Genomic DNA, 24,155 nt, shown 5'->3' on the forward strand with positions numbered 1-24,155 from the left:
AAACAACAAGCCGAACGAACAAGCCAGATTTAGGGGGCTGAGATTAACTGCATTTAACTAATGTTCTCCGCTAACAAGAGTGATGCGGGGACTCGGCGAGTTTCACTTCTGCCGCTCCCCCACGCTGCCCCCTGTGCCCACGGTACAGTCCAAAGAGAGAGCTCCGGGGGGGCGGGACCGGAGGACGGCGGGAACTGCAATTGGTGGCTTTGAAGTCGCAGCGGGCGGGAAGAGCTGCTGAGAAGAGACACTGCTGGCGATGACAGACTGTAAGAGACTCGCGCGCGGCGTGGGATCGGGCCCTTGAATGTGGCGGGAGCCTTGAGAAAGCCACATCCCAGGCCTGTGGGGCGACTTTTCCGCGACTGCCACACGTCCCACGGTACGGGCTTGGCGCTTGGCCTCGGGTCAGAGGTGGGGAACTACGGTTGGGGCTGGGATGAGAGAGGGCAGCGACGCTTGGGCGTGATGTCACATCCGCCCACAGTGGGGCGGGGCCTTACCCGGACGTACGTCAGCTCCGGAGCCGCCGGCAGATGTGTGACGGGCTTCTGTGCCAGCCGGGGCTTGGGCTGAACCTCTGCGGGGAGTTGGGTGTTTTGATTTTTTTTTTTTAATCTGGCTTGGCTTCCGTTTTTTTTTTTTCCGTCCATGCGCCTCTCGTGTTTTCCCTTATGCTCCAGTGGCAGCTCCTCAATGTAAGAGGAGGAGATCTACAGAAAAGTTACCTAAAAGGGTTCTTTTTTGTCCTGCGTTCATTCTTGAGCACATGATATATGCCAAGCACTGTGCTCCTAAGAGCCAGAAGTAAAAAGAAATTAGAGAGTCATAAGGAATCAGAAGAGTTTACGCAGGGGTTTACCAGCCTTATTGGTGAGATTGAGTGCTCTTTCTACCACAAGTCTGTAGAAAGACATTTTGCAAACTTTACCCAGAATTAAGAATCTTCTGAGGCATTCTAAAAGTGCAGGTTCTAAAAAAAAAAAAAAAAAAGTCAAGCTCTAACGCCCTGCTCAGTGCCCACCCACCTACCAGTTCAAATCGTTGGGGCCCGGGAATCTGCATTTTTACAAGGTTCCCCCGAAATCCAGTGTTTTCGATGGGAGACGTTGGTTTGATATATCACTGTTGGACCCTAATTCTCCCCAGGCTGCTTATCTCCCCAGGCACACTGCTTACAGAGAGTATCTAATATTTCATTCCACATGTATTTATCATTTCCCTAAATGTAGCCATGAATAAGGCAAACATAGTTCTTACCCTATGGCTCAATATTGTAAAACAATACAGTAATCAATAAGAAAGATAATTTTAGATAGTTCTATAAAGACAATAAGCAATGGAAGATAGGGAGATACCTTTAGAATGGGTGGTCAGAACAAGTCTCAGACCAGATCCCATCTAAGCTAAGACCTCAATTACAAGAGCCACACATGTGAATGTGCAAGAAGAACCTTCTAGGCTGGGGGTAACTGCAGGTACAGTGGCCCTTCTCTGGAAGGATCCTTTTGTACTAGAGGAACTCAAGGCCAATGTAGCTGGAGCTCAGAAAGCCAGGGAGAGAGTGGAAGGTGATGGGGAGGGAGGCAAGAAGCAAACAGGGCCTTGTAGACCATGGTAAGGATTTTAGTTTTGATATTAGGGGAGGTTGGTCCTGTATCTGAAAAAGAAAATAAATCAGGCTCAATTTTCATGATGTTGATTCTGTTCTCATGTTCTTAATTCAGTTGTTTTTCTCCTTCTACACAACTCCTAATAGTTTGCTTTATTTTTGTTCTAACTGCTGTTTTCAGTTCGTAAAATCTTGTTGACTGTCAGTATCTTTTTTGCAAGTGGGCAATGGTAATAGATTATATGCAATGTTCAACAAACACTCAAATGGTAAAAATAAGTCATAGCCTGGATTCTTGTAGAGGGGTACTTCTCTCTTTGTCCTTGCAAATCTCATAGGCCTGGTGTAAGCAGATGAGATTGACGGACTGACTGACGCCTCTTTTCTTAAACATGGACACCAATGTCTGTATGCTCTTCTTGCAAGATAGGCAGAGAATTTAAATTGAAATTCTGCAGCTATGCTGCTTAATCTTTGTTTAGAAAACACACTTACTTGCTTTTTATGTGCCATATTTTAAAAGGGGCAGGGGGAAGATGCATATTTAGGGTCCCCAAATGAGATCAACTGTCATCCTCAGCCCATAGCTCCCCCGTTGAGAAAAGTAATAAAAGGGCTCAGAAACCCCCTTCCCAGTGCCACAGCTGTGAGATAGCCACTAAGCCATGCCTCTGAAGATCATTGCCTTTGTTGGTTGCTGAGGGAGCCATACCAGATTTGGGGCTCAAGACCTTTTGGACAGTTGAAGAATCTCCTTTTCAGGCACCAGGCAGGAAGAGTGAGGTAGCAGCAGTCTTTTAATTGGTGACACCTTAAAGGAGAAAGAGACTGCAATCCTCTTCACCTCTGTCTCTTACTGTGTCCTCTAGACTAATACATCCCGCTGTTTACTCAGTATCTACTCTTGGCGTCCAACAATTAACCTTAAAATGTACATATTCAAAATGGAATTCTTGAGCTTTCTTCTGCCCACACCTCTAGTCTCCCGCAACTCAGGTAATAGCAACTCCGTTCTTCCCGCTGCCTGGTACAAACATTGGTATCACCTCTGATTCCTCTTTCTCTCGTACCCCACATCTAGTCCATCAGGAAATCCTGTGGGCTCACCCTTAAGAGCATATCCAGCATCTGACCCCTTCCCACCACCTCTACTTTGGTCCACCCTCATCTCTTACCTGCCTTGCAGCAGCTTTCTGGCTGGCCTCCTGCTTCTGCCCCTGCCCCAGGGCAGTAGCCAGACTGATCCACCTCTTCTCAAAACCTTCCAGTGGCCAGTTTCTGTCAGAGTAGAAGCCATAATCCTTGCAGTGACCCCCTGGGCCTCCATGTTCTCTGACCTTATTCCCTCCTCTGTGCCTTCTCACTCTCTCTCCACTCTGGCCTCACTGGAGGCGTCCTTCACCCTGTTCCTTGAAAGCCCCAGGGCTTTTGCACTTGCCGTTCCCTCTGCCTAGCAAGTTCTTCCACCAGCTAGCCACATGGCTCACTCTGTCCTCCAAGTGTTGGCTCAAATGTCCCCTTCCCTATGACGCCTGCTTACTCCACCCCCACATAATCCCCTGCTCCATTTTAACTACTGTTAGTTTCCTAGCTCTGTTCCATTCCCTCTGCAGGATTTACCACTTTTAACACATTTTGTGATTTTCCTGTTGCCTCTCTCTCCCCACTAGAATGGATGCTCCATACCACCAGGAACTTTTGTCTTTATGGTTAAAGATGTAACTATCCCCATTGCCCACAGAAGGGCCTGACACACAGGTGCTCGGATTTTTTACATGAATCAGCCCATGAATGAATGATTTACTTATCATTACCATCAAAAGATCAAAATACTCTAGCCAGTCAAGGAGAGAGAACACTAATTTTTAAAACCTCCAAAGCATATTTAAATATACAGCTTAGGGGTGCCTGGTTGGCTTAGTCAGTTAAGCGTCTGCCTTTGGCTCAGGTCATGATCCCAGGGTCCTGGGATCAAGTCCTACATCTGGCTCCCTGCTCAGCGGGGAGCCTGCTTCACCCTCTGCCTGCCTCTCCACCTGCTTGTGCTCGCTCTCTGTCAAATAAATAAAATCTTTAAAAAACATTTTTTTAAATAAAAATAAGTATACAGCTTAAGGAGAAAATAATTAAATCCTCCTGTTGAAACACTCTTTGCAGAGTGCCTGAAAAAAGTTAAACATCTGGGTGTTTGACCTACCAATCAAAATCCTGGCTAAAAATAGGCTGAAAAATTCAGTGAAGTTAAACTTTTGTTTTTGGTTAATACTTTGTTGTACTGTTTTTGTTTTTATTAAAGTGCCAAAGAGATGGATGAAACTCTTGCCGAGTTTATCAAGAGGACCATCTTGAAAATCCCAATGACTGAAATGATGACAGTCCTCAAAGCCTGGGATTTTTTGTCTGAAAAGCAACTGCAGACTGTAAACTTCCGGCAGAGAAAGGAATCTCTTGTGCATGACTTGGTTCTGCTCTGTGAGGTAAGTGTTCCAAATGTTGAAACTTAAGCATCATACTACTACCCCTTTGGTTTTTTTCTTTCTTCCCTTTTTGAGTCCAAAAGAGATTTAAGGCAGCTGCTAAGCCATGAAGGAATGTGGGCTATGTATTCCTCATCCGTTAAAAAGGATAAACTAGATCTTTATGTACAACATTGAGAAACACTATGTAATGTGCATACATAAAAATGTATGTTGTAGGGCAGTGGTTCTCAACTAAGACGGTTTTGCCTAGAAATGTCTGGAGATGTTTCTTGTGGTCAGACCTGTGGGAATGCTACTGTCTTGCAGTGGGTAGAGGCCAGAATGTTCCTTAACATCCAAGGACAGCCCTCCACACACAGAATCATCCGACTAAATGTCAGTCATGCCCAGTTGGGAGATCCTGATGTAGAGGAAGTTTAGAAGGATACAGCTGACTTAAGAACAAAACAGGAGTCTGAAAGAGACGAACGAGGAATAGACTGTGAGAGGAGGGTGGGGAGTGCCTGAACCAAGACACTTGGCAGGAGAACATAGACTGGACACAGTTGCTCTAAGCAACCCTAAAATGTGCTATAAATGGAGCAGAACCAAACTGTTCCATGTTCACTAAATATGTGATTTTCTCTTTCAGGAGAAGCGTGCAAGTGTCCATGACGCAGCCCTTTTAGACATCATTTGTGAGTGTCGGTGCTTTGTATTTACACTTCCCAGTCCCGCTTTTTTTTTTTTTAAGACTTTATTTATTTGAGAGAGCGAGCGAGAGAGCACGAGCAGGGGGAGGAACAGAGGAAGGAGCAGAGGGAGAGGGAGAAGCAGACTCCCCACTGAGCAGGGAGCCTGACGTGGGACTCGATCCCGGGACCCTGGGATCATGAGCTGAACCGAAGGCAGACGCTTAAGCAACTGAGCCACCCAGGCGCCCCTACAGACCCCAGTCCTGTTTCATCAGAGAGGCCATTTTGTATGTAAGGGCTCAGATTTCTTCAGTCTGGCGGACCTAGTTTCAGTCCCTCCTCTGTCACTTACCAGTCCCATGTCCTTGGCCGAGTCCCATCACCTTGCTAAGCCTAGATTCCTGCTAAGTAAAACAGAGAGACCAGTAGTACCTACTTCATAGGGTGGCTCGGAGGGTTAAATAAGATAATGCTTGGAAAGCTCTTAGCACGGTCACTGGCTACTGGAAGCACATAGTAGGTATTTGTTAGGCTTTGTTTTGTTATTAACAGAATTTGAAAATACATTTACAAGAACTTGTTCTTATTACACTGTAGCTTGTTATCTCCCCTCCACTTCCCTTTCTTGGGGTTTTTCCCTTTGTGCCCTAGTTTTCTTCTCTGTATTTTTTTTTTTAAGACATCTCTTCTCCTTGTCAGGAGGCAACAGAGTCTAGGGTCTAAGAACACAGGCCCCAAGGCTAGATTTCTTAGGTTCAGTTCATGGCTCTATCATTGTCTCCCTGTGAGTCCTGGGGGGAGGCCGTTGACCTCTCTGTGCCTCAGTATTATCATTTGACAAACCATATCATATTGATGATATCACATAAGGTTATTATGAGGATGAAATAAGAGTCCTTGTCAAGTTCTTAGAACAAAGCCTGGTATTTACTAATTAATTATTATCAATTTATATTAACTGCTTTCTATGACCTGGTGTGTAACAAAAATCAGCTGTATATTCTACTCCAACTACGAAATAGCTGAATTCATTTACGCATCTGCCTCTGATTAAGTCTGTCTAATTTTCGGTGACTGGATTATATCTAGACCATAAAAGGTGGATCCACGTAATTCCCATTTCTCACGAGTTTGTTCAAATGTTCATTGAGTACCACTATGTGGCAGCCTGTATGCTAGGTGCTGGTGGCTCAAACAGGTTGATTCATTCTCTCTTAAGAGGTCACAGTCTTATGGAGGAGACAGGTTGCTTAATCACACAAATGCCTTCTTGTGGACTGTAGCAGGTGCCGTGAAGGAGAACACAGAAGGGGTCTGTGAGAGCAGAGTGGGATCTGCCGCACTGAGGGTTTAGGGAAGACTTCCTTGAGACGTGAGCTGAGAGCCAAAGGATGAATGACATTAACTAGGCATAGGGGAGAAGGGAGGTTAAGGAGCGGGAGGGCAAAGGGCACAGCGCTGGAAGTCTTGGAGCAGGAGGGAGAAAAGGCGGGAAATGGGAGCTCAGTGATGCAGGAGGGGTCAAACCACATGAGACATAGGTAGGCAGATGATACAGACCCTTAGAGTCCACTCGAAGGATTTCAGTCTTTATTCTAAGAATAATGCAAAGCCTTCTGAAGATTATGAGCAAGAAAGAATCAGGTTCTTGTTTTTTCAAAGCTCACAGTGCAGAGACAGAGAGCAGGGAGGATGGGAGAGACCTAAAGGAGCCTGTTGGAGCATCCAAGCCAGAGAGGAATGTAGCCTGGATGAGACGGTAGTGGGAGGGGATGGAGAGAAGTGAGTGAGGCCAGGAAATACAAGGATTAAAGTGGACCTGACTTGCTCCTGGCTTGGTCATGGTGGAGTGAGTGGGAGGAACACACATGGCTTCAGGGTGGTGGTAAGTGCTACAAAGGAAAGCAAAGCAGGGTGGAGGGCAGGTGGGTTTGGGCAGGGGACCGGGATAGGCTGCTCTGCATAGGTGGCCTCTCAGTAGAGACCAGAATGAAGTGCACCACCAGCTAGAAGAGGGCTCCTGCCAAGGGGAACAGCCAGTGCCAAGGCCAGTCGTGGGGAGCACGGCATCCCTGTCTGCTGGGCGAGTGCCACTTTCTGTGGAGTAGACTCACGTGGAAAGAGAAGAAGTAATCAAAGTACGAGTAAATGCCAGATCTCTACTATATCACTAATTCTTCATGATTTAGTTGTCTGGAGAAAATTTAATCCATATAAAAGTTACATTTTGAATAAAAGTGTCTATGACCTAATTTGTAAATTACCGTTATTTTTTCTGGTATCATATTGCATTAAAGGCATTTAAAATATGTATTTATAAGCACATTACTTGGGAGTTCTTGGATATAATAGTAATAAGCTCTTCCTCCCTCTCTCAGATACTCAATTTCATAGACACCAGAAAGTTTGGGATGTTTTTCAGATGAGTAAAGAACCAGGTAATGTTTTCCATTTTTTAAAAAAAATTTTTAGTAATCCCTATACCCACCATGGAGCTCAAACTCACAACCCCGAGATGAAGAGTCACATGCTTTTCCCACTGAGCCAGCCAGGCACCCCAGTGTTCTCCATTTTAAATTGAACATTTATATTTGATATTTTGGAAATTTTGAAATGAATAGCAATATGTTCCTCTTAAATGTCTCTTCTTTCAAATGAGTAATTTCAAAATTACTCTTTTGTGGGGAAAAAAGAGAAATATATTTGGTGCTGCTCTGTATCTCAGGTACCGACTGGTATGATTTGATCGTTGTAGATCTTTGAAATTACACAAAATGCTTACCTTCAGAGTCTTTGCAGATGTATTTCTTGAACATTATACTCCCTTGATTTGCCCTTATTTTCACTTTGACAGGTGAAGACATTGATCTTTTTGATATGGAACAATTCAAAAGTTCATTTGTGAAAATTCTTCGGAGAGCATTAAAAAATGTAAGAACAAAACTTATCTGAATTTCCATGAAATTCAATTTCAAGGCATCTGTGCAGGGTTTTTTTATTTGTATGAATTTTAATTAGTAATATTCCATACTATTCTAGGCCAGATCAAAGTCAACTCCTACTTAATTATGAAAACTTTACTCTCCCCTCACCTGTCAATTCAGAGCCAAATGCTTCTTTCTCAAGAGGAGTGCCAGGCAGTAGAACTCTCCGCAGTGATGGAAATGTTCTAGATCCACGCTGTCTGGTACACTAGCTAGTAACTGCACGTGGCTACAGAGCACTTGAAATGTGCCCAGTGTGGCCAAGGAACTAGAATGTTAATCTTCTGTAACTGTAGTGAATTTTAGTGCAGTAGCCCCGGTGGCAGGCGGCTCCAGGATTGGTCAGCACTGTTCTAGAGCACCCCTAGAGTCTTTAGCTGCCATTCCGCTTTGACAAGTACCACCGAGTATCTTTTTTGTTTTCCTTTTGAGAGAGACAGAGTGAGGGGAGGAGCAGAGGGAGAGAGGGAATCTTAAGCAGGCTCCACACCCAGCACAGAGCCCAATGCAGGGCTCGATCTCACAACCTGAGACATGACGTGAGCTGAGATCAAGAGTCAGCCACTTACCTGACTGAGCCACCCAGGCGCCCCACCACCAAATATCTTATCGTAGGTTCAGACATTCATTTTTTTAGCAGCCTCCCTTACTTCATTCTCTTCCCACCCTGGTCTGCCTTAGTCCTCCTTGCACAGCAAGACGTTCCCAAAATCCTGTCACAGTCACCGTTCTCTGGCTGTCCTCTCCAGAATACTAGTGTTTCCTCTCCTTACGCAAATTCCCTCACCTGGTCTTTCCGTCTCCTCAGCTCACCCCCTGTGACTTCTGCCATACTTCTACCGGAGTGGATTCTCTCGTCTCCTTTCTCACAGTGCCCCTTCTGTGTGAGGTTGGAATCCATTCCCTGCATCCTCGTAAGGCCCCCACTTTGCTGTTCTCTGTTCTATTTCACACTCGTAGTCTCTTCTCTACTGCTTATAAACATGCTCAGGTCTCAGTGGAAGGACATCCACTCCCCATGCTCATCCTCAAGCTCTATCCTTTCTACCACAACAATCTTGGAGGGAAATATTCTTTTCTTGCTCCTGATATGTCCATTAGCTCAATGGTGCTGGCCCCCCTTCACCATCCCCTTCGCCTTTCTCTGGCAGGAGCACTGACTTAGCCTGAATAAGAGCAGCGATGCCCACAGGGCACCTATCCTGCTCTGTTCCTCCAGGGCCAGCTCTGCCCACGCAAGGGAGGCTACCCAGAGTCATTCTGCCAGTGACCATGTGGGCAACTCTGCCTGACTCTGGATTTTTTATCTGGAGGGCCACTTGCCTGCAGATATGAGCCAGTCATCAGTTTCTTAGTAATATGTGTTGGCCTCTGCCTACCACCTCTTTTTCCCTTATTTCTCAGCTGGTCCAGAAGGACAGGAAGGAGGGGTGGTATTTATTGGCCCCCTCAAAAAGCTTTTGAAAAAGACCCTTTGAAAGGGTAATCCATCCTTGCCAGCTTCATGCTTAAGCCTCTTGCATTCAGGCTACTGCTCTCACCTCCATATTGAAACTGAGTTTTGAAAAGCAGTGGTTCTCCTGTGATCCCCAGACTAGCAGCTTCAACATCAGCTGGGAACATATTAGACAAGCAAATACTTGGGCTCCCTCAGATACAGTAGGGGTAGGCCACACCCCTCCAGGTGATGCTAATGCCCAGTCAAGTGTGAGAACCTCCCTGTTCAGGGGCACCAGTAATACCACAAAATCCCACGGCTGGTTCTCTGTCACCAGTAATGCCGATTACAAACACCTGTGTGTGCCAGGCCCTGGGCTAAGCCCTTGCCAGTCACTAACTCACTGTACCCTCCTGGTGATGCAAGGTGGGTCCCACAGTGGTTAACGTCAGAGCCAGCGTCAAAACCCAGGCAGGTGGCTTTGAGCTCGTGCTCTTCACATCCACACAGGCTCTCACGGCTCAGCCTCTGCCGTGTGCGAGACGCACAACATCCATTTCTCGTGCTCAGGAAGGTCATGCTGTCAGAGAATTGGCAGTCTGACCCTCTTGATCCTGAATCTCTGTCTTCCCCTGGTTGTCTTCTGCCCATCCTAAACTGGTCTTCATCGTCTCCATGGCTAACTCCTTTCCTTTCCTTCTGCCCTTCGCTGGAGCATCCCCCAAAGTTCTGCACTCAGCCCTCCGCCCAGTGAGTTTTGGCTATGGGAACTTACTTTAGCGGGACAGAGGAGGGAGGCAGAGACAGAGTCGTTCACCACTTCCCTTTCGGAAGCGAATGAGTCATCCCAACACCATTTGTTGACTAATTTAGCTTTTTCTACTGGTTTATCATCCTTGGATTCTTCAGATTCGTTCGTGCTTTTAGAGTCTGTATTTTACTCTTGAGCTGTTTCTCTTTGTGCACTTCTGGATCCACTGCCTGCCTCTTGGGCGTTAACTACCTGTACTCCACACTCCACCCAAACTGAGCCATTCTTTGAGTTCTTGAACTTGCCATAGGCTGTTCCCTCTCCTTGGAACATCCTCCACCACCTGGCCTTTGCACAGCTCATTCCTCCCTGTCCTTCTGCCTCCACTTACGAAGTGCTCCCTCCAGGAGTCTCCCTGACCGATCCCCCCCGCCATGGCAGTTCCCCAGTCACTATACTCCTCCCGACCTATAGTCTCCCTGAGAAGAAACCCACCATCCTGCTCCCCTCTGACATGAGCAAGGGCTGAACAGATGCTGCGGATGAATGGATTGGGCACATTCTTTGCAAACTCCTCATTCCTTTAATTGCTGTAGTTTGTAAAATATTTTATTAACCATTAAGGCAAGGCAAACCTGTCCCTACCCCCAGTAACTCTTCTTTACCCCAGTTGCTATTCTTCCTGATGAATCTTAGAATCATTTTATCAGGTTTACAAAACAAAAGGAAATCTTCATCATTTTGAGTGGGGGTCCACTTTAATCTATAAATCAGTTCAAGGGTAATTGTGAGCCAAGAGAAGGTATGTCTCTCCTTTTTGGGTTGTTTTGGGTTTTTTTTTCTCTTTTGTGAATAAGCACTCTTTGGTCCTCTGTTCCTAAGTTGTTATCTTTTATTATATTATTTGAAAAATATTCTTACCATGAAATTATACACTTTTTGGAGATTAAAGGAGAGTCCCATCTGAACTGTGGGTATGGCATGTGCACCTGCTTTTCTTTAAACAAAGAGCCTCACTGGCACAGAATCCCGAGCCACCTATCCATAAATGGGGTTATATGGTGTGGACCCTTCTGGAAGCAGCTTTCTTATGAAGCCGAACATGACTGGCTAACTCCTCTTGAGAAACGCTCACAACCATGTTCCCTCCCTGTTCACCCCACACCAGACGCCGAGGGAGAGCTGTTCTCAGCTGCACTTCAGAGCTTGTCTGCGTCTTTCCCCTTCAGTGCCCTCTTTCCCTGTGACAGTCTCTCTTGCCCTTCTCTCCTCCGGGAACTTCTGTTGTTTGAACTCCACGCCTCCTGCCCCAACCGTTCTAGGAGAAGAGTGAAATGCTCCCATATCCTCCTACATCAGTGGCCTCGTATTTCAGTTGTGAGATTTCCTTTTATCACCGCTGTGTTCCAGAAGCTTTTGCCTCCTGAATGAATTTCAGGCAGACTAGTGGGAAAAGCTGGGAGAACAGAGGAGCTTTTTTCATCAGTCACATCTTCCTGCTTGAAAGGCCGGCAGATGCCCACCACCGTGTGTCTTCTCTGTTTCCCCTGCTCTGAGCTGGCCCACATGTGCTAACCCCATTTCTCAATTGACCAAGGACTCCCAGCTCAACTTCACTTTCCTCATAACTAGCAGCTGGATAACCCCACTTTCCCAAAGGCTGATGATGGTGCCACGTAGAGTCTCCTGGACTGAAAAGTGACTTGCCTGCTGCTATAGGACAGGTCTTAACCTTTCTGTGCCAAGGACCCCTTTTGCTGTTAGTGAAACTTACGGGCCACTTCTTAGAAGATTGTTTTTAAATGCTACAATAAAATACATAGAATTATAAGGAAAACCAACTATGTTAGAATACCATTATTAAGGTATTAAAATACTAAGTTGTGCTATATCATGTGCTTCTTTAGTAACACAGTATTTAGTAACACAGTAAATAATCTCACAGTAGGTCTAAAAACAACTAGTTTCAAAGTAGTGATGGGCAGAAATGATATTTTTGAGGCAGGTGCAACAATTGTAATGTGTTAAGAAAATATTTGGGATTTCTACACAACAAACTAACAGGTGCTAACAGTCTACCGTGTTTCGTTGCCTACCTTCACAATTGAAGGAGATGCTCAATTTCAGTTAGTTCGTAGACACCTGAATTCTAACCAGGGGCTTCAGGTTAAGAACTTCCTGCCCCTGAACCAATTGGGTAGAGAAGCTGGTATGAGAGGGAGCTGAGAGCCTAACTGGGGAGCGATGGGAGGAGCCTGTGCTACAGGGGATCCGATCCAGAGCCTTTGAGAGTGTGTGTGTGTCTCTGTATGCAAGAAAGAGAAAGAAAGAGAGAGATTAACTGTATATCTTATCAGGTAAAACTATTCAAAACAAAATGTTCTTGGAAAACTTACAGAGAAGGAAAAGACAAACTAAAAAATATGTTTCAATTGTAAAAAGGTAGTACATTTACTCTCCTTTTTATACCCATGTATCATGTAGTATAATAATGATAGTCTGTACTAAATATATGAATATAGTTAAACATGTAGCAATTCTGTGTGTTGTAAGCTTTATTTGATTCCCATGCTAAAATTGTTTTTGATATGTTCAGTAGCTTGTCGGTTGTGGCCAGTTATAACCAGTTTATGGCCAGAGTACCCTGGCTAGCAGGATAGTCCCGGGTTAGCCAAACCACTTAGGACCCTTGGCTGGATCAGTGTCCCAGTTAAGCTTGAACAGTATTTGAGCTATCGTCAGTGAAAAATGCTTTCTCCTGGCTACTGAAGGATGATGTCTATTAAGGTAGTTTCTTGGGAAAATAGTACAGGTCTGCATTTGGGCCCTACCTCTTCAGGTAGCTGAATATCATCTTTACTGGAAGAAAGTGAGACAGAACATCTGAAAGCCACCTAGGCCGAGATTATACTGACTCTGTGAATATTCTTTTCTCTTAGTCTGTTGATTTTTCTTTAACCTTTTTTGGATCATAGACCCTTACGAAAATGTTGATAAGTGACACAGCACCTCTCTCAGGAACGGGTACACTTACACATGTGTGCCCAACTCTGCATCCAATATAGGGAGGACACAGAGCTCTTTAAGCTTCTCCATGAGGCTTTAATTCAGTTATCCTCATTCTGGGCTAGAGAGATTACCTGAATATGTTGACTGCAACCAATTTTCTCCCTCTGGTAAAAATGTGCCCTCCATCTACTGCATTCAATCTCGATTTTACAGGCTTTGCTTTTGTAATGTGACACAAAGAGGCTATTCAGAATCAGACCCTGCCCTCTTCCATTCAAGCCAGCAAAGGTCCACTGAGCGCCTGTTGGGGCCAAATGCTGTGCTGCTCCCTTGGGAAGGTCAGACAGCTCCGCGCACTCCACACGCTCCACACAGTCTGCACCCCAGACTGGGGAGGGTTCCTTGTCTCATACACCGAGGGCATATTGGAAAGCAGCCAGATAAAGTGTGGGCAGAGTCAGAAGAATGGTCTTCTTTGCTAATGCCAGCAGCCACATTGCAGCCTGTTTTTTCTGGAGTAGGATACAAGGGGGAGGAAGCACAGAGATGCGGGCAAGCCAAGTGCACCTGTCTTGGATGGCTCCTGTCCGGGATCTGACCTCCCAGGGGAAGCTGAATCAAGGAGGAGCTGAGAATCTTGGAACAGGGGCGCCTGGGTGGCTCAGTCGTTAAGCTTCTGCCTTCGGCTCATGTCATGATCCCAGGGTCCTGGGATTGAGCCCCGCATCAGGCTCCCTGCTCAGCAGGGAGTCTGCTTCTCCCTCTCCCACTCCCCCTGCTTGTGTTCCCTCTCTCGCTGTGTCTCTCTCTGTCAAATAAATAAATAAAATCTTAAAAAAAAAAATCTAGGAACAGCCTATTAAATTCCACACCAACTGGCAATTACATTTAGAAGTTGAGAAAGATCTGTGTTTTATCCATGAAATGGAAATGAAATAGAATTTTCTATATTCTTGCCACATAATTTTACTTTAGAGTAATTGTTAGCATCTGAGCTAAATGCATATGAGCATTAGGATTAATATATTTGAATCCATTACTACATAGAAATTTTACTATTAAACTTTATAGTGCATACTAGGTCTGTGCTCGATGCTGAAAATGCCTCATTATTTAACAGGTATGTCATTTGTTAGGCTGCCTTATTTCATAAATTCTTACATGTCAGGGAACAGTTTTTTAGAGACAAGCCCAGAAATTGTTGAAAAATTGTGGTACCTTGCTTGTAGGATTTAAAATCTGTTTTCCTTCCAAAAGAATTTGCAAGGCATAAATGTATCTTTCCAAAGCAACCACAAAATCTTTTCCCCAAGATCCCCCAAACACTGTAATGAAAAGTAGAAAAGACTGCTGGATCTCAGCCCGTGTGCAAGGTTAGTGACATCTTTCACTCTTAAAGAGCACTTGCTGGTGCCACAGATTTGTTTTTAATATGACTTTTTTTTTTTTAAGTACTCTCTACATGCAATGTGGAGCTCGAACTCCCGACCCTAAGATCAAGAGTAACGTGCTCTATAGACTGAGCCAGCCGGGTGCCCTAGTGCCACAGATTTTAATTAGGAAACTTAACTCTTTTTTTTCTTTTTTTAAGGTGACGGTCAGCTTCAGAGATGCTGAGGAGAATTCAGTATGGATTCGAATTGCCTGGGGAACACAGTATAGAAAGCCAAACCAGTACAAACCTGTTTATGTGGTGTATTACTCCCAGACTCCCTACGTCTTCACTTCCTCCTGCCAGCTGAAGAGCAATATACCCCTTCTGGGTCAGGTAGGGTACCAATTACTATAAGCTATATTTTTATTACTCTTAATCTTAGAGGTCTGCATAGGGTTAAACTGCTCAATAAGCATTTTATATAAAATGCCACATGTATTCTTGATTTCCTAAAATAAGGAGCAGAAAGTGTTCTACAAGTGGAAGCATGGCACAAGCATTGGTTTGGAGCTCTCTGTTAATTGTCCTTTCATCTAGAAGTAATGTGTGCTTAATGCAAAAATTCAGCCAATATTATAGATATTATAAATATTGGGCGATAAACACGGTAATCCTAATAGTCTTGCTAATTTTCACTTCCAGGCACTGACAGTTGCTAGCAATCACCATAAGATTGTGAAAATGGACCTCAGAAGCCGGTATCTGGACTCTCTGAAGGCTATTGTTTTTAAACAGTATAATCGGGTGAGCCCATCAGTGACTCTCTTTCAAGTTACATCTCCGTTTTCTCCTTCACACTTGACTTAGTAGTGTCTGAGCAGGTGGGAGAGTCCACCTCGAACAGAAGGAGGTCATTTCAGATATTACTGAAGTGGAGAAAGCTTTCAGTTAGTTAACATGAAAGGAAACCGCAGTGCCTCAGTATCCTCTTGTTGCAATTGCAATTTGTTTTATACTGTTCAGTAGTCATTAGAGTTTATGTTACAGATCCCAGTTTCCAAATCAGCTATTCCAATTAGAATTTATTTTAGCTCTAGAGTAACTTGACACTGTCTTTGGAAGCTAATTATTCTATTATGCAAGAGAGAAGTAGAATTCATTTTTGTCCCATTAGTCAAGCAGGTGATACGGGAGTTAGAAGGAAAGGAGAAAGCATTGTTTTATTATTAAGTCCCACAATTTATTTGTTAAAATTATTTGAATGCATTGTTTCCTTTAATGATAAGAAGGGATCTGGCCTTACTCACAAACTCAGGGTTATTTTTTCCTCTGCATGGCAACAAGTGTGCTCATATGTTCAGACTCCTGAGGTGGACTGTTAATGCTCTGTGTATATCTTCGAGCCCTTAGATACATTATACTTACATATTTTCAGCTGTTCTAAGTAGAAAGAAGTGATGGCTCCCTACAAGTCACTCTTTAAGGAAAAAAATCTAACGTTGTTAGTTAGATTAGTTAGTTAGAGGCCCTCTTATCCACCACCTTCCACCTGTCCTGCTATGACAACTGCATCCCTAGGATATTCACACTGTCAAACACTTAATTATAAAAACATCGCCTGCAAAGGGAAAAAGGATTGATTGAGAGACTCACTTCAGTAGGAAAGTAATTTTTCCAAAAGGAGCGTCAGCGAGTATTTTACAGTGAAGACATAGCTCTAAAGCTGAAGTATCACGTTGCAGACCCTGCCTGGGATTCCTCTAGCTTTTGCACTCACCAGCTGTGCTTCATCCAGATCCATTTTTATGCTAACAAAGTACAGAGCTCCTCATTCAAAACAGACATGTTGCTGGCCCAGCAGTCTCTGCCAGTCTCCTGCTCTGGGGGAAATGCTTAACTCAGCCTGGATGTGGCCTCAAATCTCTTTTTGTTGAAAAAAATAAATAAATAAAGATGTGATACACTGTTATGTACTAAAACCATTTACTATTTATATTTCAAGATGTTAAAATTAGAAGATTCACTTTTTTTCTTTCCTTTTTTTTTTTTTTTTTAAGAACTTTGAAACCCACAACACCACTGTACCTCTGCAGGAAAGAACCCTGGAGCTGGATATACACAGTATGTGTGTTTTAAAATAAAACCAAACTTTGGAAGCACATCATTCCTTTTTAGATTTCTGTCACTCAGTAAAACATTTAATCCCTAGGAGCCGGATTCAGAACTATCTACTGATTTCAGAAAAATTGAAAAGTAACTTTCTCTTGAAAAGAGAAACTAAGGGGCACCTGGGTGGCTCAGACAATTAAGCATCTGCCTTCGGCCAATGTCATGATGTCAGGGTCCTGGGATCGAGCCCCACATCAAGCTCCCTGCTCAGCGGGGAGCCTGCTTCTCCCTCTTCCTCTGCCGGCTCCCACTCATGCTCGCTCTTTCACTGTCTCTCTCTAAAATAAAATCTTTAAAAAAAAAATTTTTTTTAAGGGAAACTGAGCTACCATAGGTTCCTTTTATAATTTGCTAGAACATCAAATAATAACACTTAAAAATTAACTAATAGTCAAGCATTTCTTTGTGCCAAGCACCACACTCAGATGCTTATAGGTGTCACTTCCTTCATCTTCATAGTAGTCCCCTGAACAATCCCTATTCATCAGGCAGCTGGGTTTCAGAAGGGTTTAGTAACTAGCTAAGCAAAGTTACACAGCAAGGAATCGCCAAAGCCAGGCATGAAATCCACATCTGTCCAGTCTGGAGCCCTGGCTCAGAGTGCATGCTGGATAAACTGCTTCTTGAATAATCAGAGTTGTGACTATGTTGCTACTCGCAGATAGCAGGAGTCTCTCCGTGGAAACCCAGGAGAGTAAGAAACTACTATGGTGGACCACAAAGTTGAGAAGAGTGGTGGGGTACAATCTAGATTTCTAGAAATGAACAGTTTCCTATCTCGGCAGTGATTTGGCAATCCAATGAAATGGTACAGCAATTATGAACAAACATTTTTATGACTTTCCAATGGCATAAGAACTGCCATTGATTTCACATTAAGTAAAGAAAGCAGAATACAAAATTGTGTATATTTTATAATTCCAGTTTAAAAAACACAGATCTTTCTATTCATTAAGAAAAAGGCAAGACAGGGGAGCCTGGTTGACTCAGGTCATAATCCCAGGGTCCTGGGATCGAGCCCCGCATGGGGCTCCCTGGTCAGCGGGAAGCCTGCTTCTCCCCCTCCCACTTCCCCTGCTTGTGTTCCCTCTCTCACTGTGTCTCTCTCTGTCAAATAAATAGGTTAAAAAAAAAAAGAAATATATTAAAATGTTAACAGTGCTTTCTCTGCCTTGGTAGAATTATGGGGGATTTTTATTTTATTTACCAGCCTGCACTTTGCAACTTTCCTATAACAAGGAATAATTGCAATCAAGAGAAGAAACAGTAAACATAATTTTTAAATTTTCAAGCAAGTTGAAAGGTTAGGAATGAAAGGAAGATACTTTATGGATGAAGTATATTTCTAATATCTGTTTTCTTTTGAAATCTTCCATATATAGTGGATTCGCGGATCATTCATGAAAACAGAATAGAAAAAGAGAGAGTCCAGAGAGTGACTCAAGAAACTTTTGGAGACTATCCTCAACCAAGACTAGAATTTGCACAATATAAGGTGGGACATTGCTATAAACATGAATTACAAGGTATCCATACATTTTTAAAAGAACAGAAACTTTAAGAGCGCCTGGGTGGCTCAGTCGTTGGGCATCTGCCTTTGGCTCAGGTCATGATCCCGGGGTCCTGGGATCGAGCCCCATGTTGGGCTCCCTGCTCAGCGGGAAGCCTGCTTCTCCCTCTCCCACTCCCCCTGCTTGTGTTCCCTCTCTCACTGTATCTCTCTCTGTCGAATAAATAAATTTTAAAAAATAATAAATAAATAAAAGAACAGAAACTTTAAGTGGAAAACAGTTATAAGAAACTTTCTTTTCCTTTATCACTTTTTTCTTTTTTTAATTCCTTTTCTAATTATTGAATAGAGTTGACACACGATGTTAACAGCAGTTTTGGACGTACAGCAATTCTATACATGACTCAGTGCTCACCACCATAAGCATAGTCAGTATCACTTTAATTTTGTATGATGAATTTATGAGTTAGAATAGACTTCTTTATCATATTTATTAAGTGCCTCTGTTAGCAAAGGAGACTTAGAAATTATGACTTTGCCTTTTTATTTCCTCTTACATATTAATTTAGTTATGCAGAACTGGCCTCGATCTGTATTTTTGAGGGCAGAAAATTGTAAGCTATACCTTTCTAGCCCATCCACACCTGGAGCAACACTTACATGTAGTCCGTGGTCATAAATACTCGTTGAATAAAAGAGTGAATGAATAAGTAAGTCATGACATAGCCCAGTTGGCAGCACAGGAGAAAAACTAGTAGCTTTGTTAATACTGCAAACCTAGCTCATTCCAGAAGCATGCCACTGCCCATCAGGAAGGCCAGCTTGGGGGCAAGCCCACTGCCCCCATTAGAAGAATTCAAGGTTATGATTGCCCTAATCTAATACTTGCGCTCATACTCCTAACACCCTCCTCCCCTCTATTAAAATCCTTTCTGCTTAGCACCCCATGCAGCCACGGGCAATGCTTTAAATCTGCCATTGATCTGATCACTCAGGCCGAACACCTGTTTTCTTTGATTTGTTTTTTTTAGTGGGAAAAGCTGATTAATATCTTTCACTTTGGGCTCCCTACATGGCAGTTTTAACCCAGTTCCTTTGAACACCCCATACTCTAAGACACTGGTTCCCGAATGTGGTCTCTGGACCCACCATATCAGCATCAATTGAGAATGGAATGCCCCTACTGTGGTCCTACTGGATCAGGGACTCTAGAGGTGGGGCCCAACCACCTGTTCTTACAAGCCTTCTGCTGATTCTGCCCACTAAAGAGAACCACTGATCGGGAATAAGTAAGACTCCACAAATCTCCCTGTATATACAGTTTAGAATATGTTAAGTCAAGGTACACATTGCTTCATACCTTCTATTAATTTTCCCTACCTTTTCTATTTTGAAAAATGTCAAACCTTCAGAACACTTGCAAGGATATTACAATGAACACCCATTTCCCCTTTGCTTCAATTCACTAATTGTTAACATATTGTCACATTTACTTTCTTTTTGTTGATTTATTCTGAACCATTTGAGGCAGTCACAGACATTACTCACCCTCTAAATATTTCAGCATACTGTCTCTTAATTTTAAGAGTCACTTTAAGTTAAAAAAAAAATTGAAATTAGAATCTAAGACTCAGGTACCTATTGAAGCAGCAGTACTTGGATATTTGATGATATTAAAGGATTGGTAGATTGTTACTAATTTTTTTAGGTGTGGTAAGGTTATGGGGGTGAAGTTTTTAAAAAAGAGTCCTTCTTAGGTCGTTTTTAGATACATATTGAAATATTCACAGTTGGAATAGTATGGTGTCTTGGATTTACTTCAGAATAATGCGGTGACAGTGGTCAGCAAGGAACAGGGAGGTGGGGTCATTGATGAAACAAGACTAACCGTGAATTGATAATGTTTTCAGCTGGGGGATGTGCTCACGGGCACTCATTATACTGTGCTCCTTACTTTTGTGTATTTTTGAAATCTTCCATAATAAGGTAAAAAGAAATCGTGATAGTGACTTAAAAAACATGACATGTTTACATCAAAAGGACCAATTACAACAGATAGTGCTAATTTGCCATTAAGAATGCGATGTGATGAGCACTGGGTGTTAGGCGCAACTGATAAATTGTTGAACAGTACATCTGAAACTAAGTATGTACTATATTTGGCTAATTTAATTTAATTTAAGAAAGGAATGCAAACCGGGGCAGGGGGCCTGGGTGGCTCAGTCGGTTAGGCATCTGTCTTTGGCTCAGGGTCCTGTGATAAGCCCCACGTGCACCTGGTGTGCGTCAGGCTCCCTGCTCAGCAGGAAGTCTGCTTCTCCCTCGCCCTTTACCCCTCCCCCCATTCATGTTTGCGCACTCTCTCTCAAATAAATGAATAAAATCTTTTTTTTTTTTAAGGGAATGCAAACTAAATGCCCAGGTAAAGGTCACCAGAAGGTTGAACTCACCTCCCAGGTCCCTGTGTGTCAGACACCAAGGTGTTTTGTGTGTGATATCATTTGACACACTGGTTGCCCTCTACATTTGTAGTTAGCAAATTAAATGGCTCACACCCCCCTTAATCCCTGTATTTCTTGATGAAAGAATTAATGAAATGCAAACCTGATCTCATTATAGTTTACCATTCCAGCTGATTTATTTAGTAATTATTTGTAAATGTATTTGTTGACAGCTTGAAACGAAATTCAAAAGTGACTTCAATGGAGACATCTTGGCAGAGAGAAAAGAGCCCCTCCGGTGCCTAATAAAGTTCTCCAGCCCGCATCTCCTGGAAGCATTGAAAACCTTAGCACCAGCTGGTAAGTAGTCAGCTTATCTTACAGCGGGAAGAATTAACAACACACTACATTCAGGTAGTATGTATCCTCTCTTTTTACTGGCTAATCACCTCTGAGCTTTCTCCTGGTTCGGGTCCGCTATCCCCTCATGCCCTATTTTGCATGTTCTGTTTCTGCACCTCATGGGGATCCATGATCCACCTCGAATCTCAGCCATTGTTTAACTGACTCATTTTCTTTTCTTTTCTTTTAATTTCAGGTATTGCAGATGCACCACTTTCTCCATTGCTTACTTGCATACCCAATAAGGGAATGAATTATTTTAAAATTAGAGATAAATAAGATGTATATGGTTTTGGAAGCACAGCATCTCTTTGATTATTGCCTATGCATTTCATTCAACAGCTAGCCAGATAGCTTCTGTTTATGAACTTGTGTTTTAGAAATTAATTCTTGATATTGACAGTTCAGAAACATTCAATAAAATTGTTGGGACTGATTCTTTCCTCCTCCACTGTGTACCCCTCTCCCCCATATCCTGCAAAGCATAGCAATTGTGGGCCTTTAAAAAGTGACATGTCCTTTTTCTCACTCATTTCCTCCATCCTGGAGAGATCAGGTTCTAATTGCTTGTTTCCAAGGATTTTGCCTGAAGCCTTGGATCCTGGAAAGAAGCAGCGGGAAACTATCCTCAACTCAAAACTTTCTAGGAAAATCATAAAATTGGTCCATTCGAAGGGTAGAGTTGTGTCCATGATGTGATTGTGGGAGGTAGCATATCAGATGATTCAGTAATATAATAGTTTCGTTGTAAATATGATACTTTTCATAATCTGTTTTATCATACTTGCAGACTCACCATACTATACTGATTTGTGAATAAAGATTGAAAAACTGGTATATCAATTACTTTTGATGGAAATTTTTCAGTGATCATCACTAAACAGCATGTACTTTCTTAATAACATTTCAAAATATAGTCCCTATTTTGTTCCACACAGGATTTGGGATATAAAAACGTATATTACAATGATGATGAAATGAAAAGGTGAGGCACTCTGGGCAAATAGGAAAGCAAACAAAAAGCAAGAAGGACAGAATAAAGCCAGAGATAAAACAGCCATGTAACAACAGACAGGTGCCTCCAGCTGCTAGAAGGTTGAACAATTAGAATGAAGTCAGCCAGTGGTCAAAGCAGAGATGAAGACACCAATTTGTGAATGAAGATATTTAAAAACTGGTACATTGGTTACTTTTGATGAAAATCAAAAACAGGCTTAATATACAGATATGTAAATACCATCAGAGAAGCAGGGCTGAACAATGCTTTATAATGTAATGGTAATGTCTACAGATTACAGAAACGTGAAATATATGTTTTTAGATATAATTAGCAAATGGCATAGACACTTCCATTATCTCACAGCGAGGCCCTGAGTCTGCAGGGGCTCAATAATGCTAATTTCCTTGAAGACATAGACGTGGTATCGAGCATCTGTCCCTCTGTGCGCGCATGTGGTAGGCACTTTTGCTCGGTGCCTGAATGCCTCTGTTAGGTCTGCACAGAGGCCCTGCAGGTCCCCAGATGGATTCTAACAGGCTCACAGCCCTCCTGGGTGCTTGGCAGTGATGTGCAATCGGAGCCTGAGCAAGGAAGACACTAATCATATTATCCAGCCTATAGTGGAATCACTTGAGGCTGTACCCTACGGCCCTCCCAGACAGAGGCACCTACTTAAGGAAATGAGAGTACATGGAACTCTTTATCTCTTTTGTACTTGATGTTCAGTCGGCCCTCAGTTCTTCTTTAGGAGGAATTATTCTTTAAATAGGTATAATTTGGTGTATTCCATGGAGGAGGTGAGTTCAGTTTCTTCCTATGTCGCTGTCTTGCACTGGAACTTCTATTACGTACTTGATGATCCAGAGACGTACTGCATTCAGATGCCGTCTTGGCAACAGATGGATCAATAAGTGCAGACCCAAGGACCTCTACAGCCAAAGGAATTTATTGTACATTAGGTAGGGTCTCCAAAAATGATTAGCTAACATTTATGGAGTACGTACTATGTCAGTGCTAAGTATTTTATGTGCATTATCATATTTTCACAATCCTGTAACACAGGCAGCATTACTAGTCTATTTCTACTCCAGTGAATACCGAAGCCACGCTAGTAGGTGGCTGAGCCCACATTGACCCCAGGCAGTCAGATTCCAGAGCCTGTATTCTTAGACACCATGCCAAAAGAAACAATAGCCTGTAGATGCTATCCCCCACACACATAGTTGTAGGGTTTGTTTGTTTGTCCCACAGTACTTTTAAAATCAGAATTAGCTTCTGTGATGGGCAGAATAATGCCCCTTACTCAAAGATGTCCACATCCTAACCCCTGGAATCTGTAAATACATTACCTTACAAGGCCAAGGGGCTTTGCATAGGGGAGATTATCCTGGACTACCTGAATGGAGCCACTGTAATCACAATGATCTTCAAAAGTGGAACAGGGGGAAAAAAAAGTGGAACAGGAATAGGAGAGAGCGGAGGGAGAAGAAGTCCGTAATGGGATGAAGACTCAACTCACCATTACTGACTTTGAGAAACTGGAAAAGGCAAGTAAGCAAGATTCTTCTGTAGAGCCTCCAGAAGAAATGCAGCCCTGCCCACGCTTTTATCTTAGCCTAGTACTTGGGTCAGACCTCTGACACAATCTGTATTGTTTTAAGCCAAGATTGTGGTAACTTGTAACTGCAGCAAAAGAAAACTAGTACAGCTGCTGATATATAAGTTGGAAGTTTTCACATAAAAACCTTGAAAAATAAATCTAACGATACCAAAGATGAGTAGCAGCTGCCCCCCTTTAAACAAAGGATAGATTTTCCATTTCACTACAATCCTCACTTCTCCCTTTTGTCTACACCTGGCCTCTGCTCATTTACTTGGTCTAGCTAGTCCTTCTAACTACTTAGGTTTTGGAACCCTGCCCTGAGTCATACTCTCCCCTAAATAGTAATCGGATTTCAGCAGTTAAGAGACAGGCAAAAACAAAAAAGGCAAAACAAAAAAGATGCAGGCAAGTAAATCCAGCCTCCCTTAAAATGATTAACAATCACAGCAACTCATTCGTTTGTACAATGCAACCTAGGGCTAGTTTCTTCTCTGCAAAATGAGGGAAAACTTATAGTACGTACCCGCTACACTTGTTTTGAGGACAAAATGAGATAGGAAATGAAAAGTGCTTTCCCCAATGTCTAGCACTTGGTAGGCCCTCAATAAACAATAGATGTAATTAACATACTATTGCCTCTCCTGCTATTGAATATTTGGGTTGTTTCTAATCTTTGGGGAAATAAAGTTCCTGAACGTACTGCTTTT

The 24,155-nt window shown here is 43.0% G+C and overlaps 1 protein-coding gene across 3 annotated transcripts; it reads left to right on the forward strand.

Annotated features, from left to right (window-relative positions):
- Positions 1 to 213: 213 nt before the first annotated feature.
- Positions 214 to 21,691, forward strand: CENPN (centromere protein N). 3 transcript variants are annotated; one of them, XM_028095457.2, is made up of 11 exons: positions 214 to 382; positions 3,909 to 4,089; positions 4,724 to 4,769; positions 7,145 to 7,204; positions 7,621 to 7,697; positions 14,540 to 14,716; positions 15,026 to 15,127; positions 16,381 to 16,444; positions 17,875 to 17,987; positions 20,677 to 20,803; positions 21,042 to 21,691. In XM_028095457.2, exons 2-11 carry the CDS (start codon positions 3,919 to 3,921, stop codon positions 21,122 to 21,124), a joined length of 1,020 nt encoding a protein of 339 aa, XP_027951258.1. In that variant the 5' UTR covers positions 214 to 382; positions 3,909 to 3,918; the 3' UTR covers positions 21,125 to 21,691. The 3 variants fall into 3 exon arrangements, with proteins under 3 accessions (XP_027951258.1, XP_027951266.1, XP_027951276.1); XM_028095465.2 differs by having other exon boundaries at positions 214 to 269; XM_028095475.2 differs by lacking the exon at positions 7,145 to 7,204.
- The last annotated feature ends 2,464 nt before the right edge of the window (positions 21,692 to 24,155 follow it).

This window comes from Eumetopias jubatus, unplaced genomic scaffold (genome assembly GCF_037043125.1).
Source record: "Eumetopias jubatus isolate StellerSeaLion01/CBP00866 unplaced genomic scaffold, mEumJub1_p1.0 scaffold_10, whole genome shotgun sequence".
Taxonomy (NCBI): Eukaryota; Metazoa; Chordata; class Mammalia; order Carnivora; family Otariidae; genus Eumetopias; species Eumetopias jubatus.

What these genes read in the sequence shown, in the direction of transcription:
- CENPN (XM_028095457.2), top strand. Translation starts at nt 3,919, where the DNA reads ATGGATGAAACTCTTGCCGAGTTTATCAAGAGGACCATCTTGAAAATC. An exon ending in AGCCCTTTTAGACATCATTT is followed by an intron (nt 4,770 to 7,144) that starts GTGAGTGTCGGT and finishes TCCCTCTCTCAG; the next exon opens with ATACTCAATTTCATAGACAC. An exon ending in GAAAACCTTAGCACCAGCTG is followed by an intron (nt 20,804 to 21,041) that starts GTAAGTAGTCAG and finishes TTTTAATTTCAG; the next exon opens with GTATTGCAGATGCACCACTT.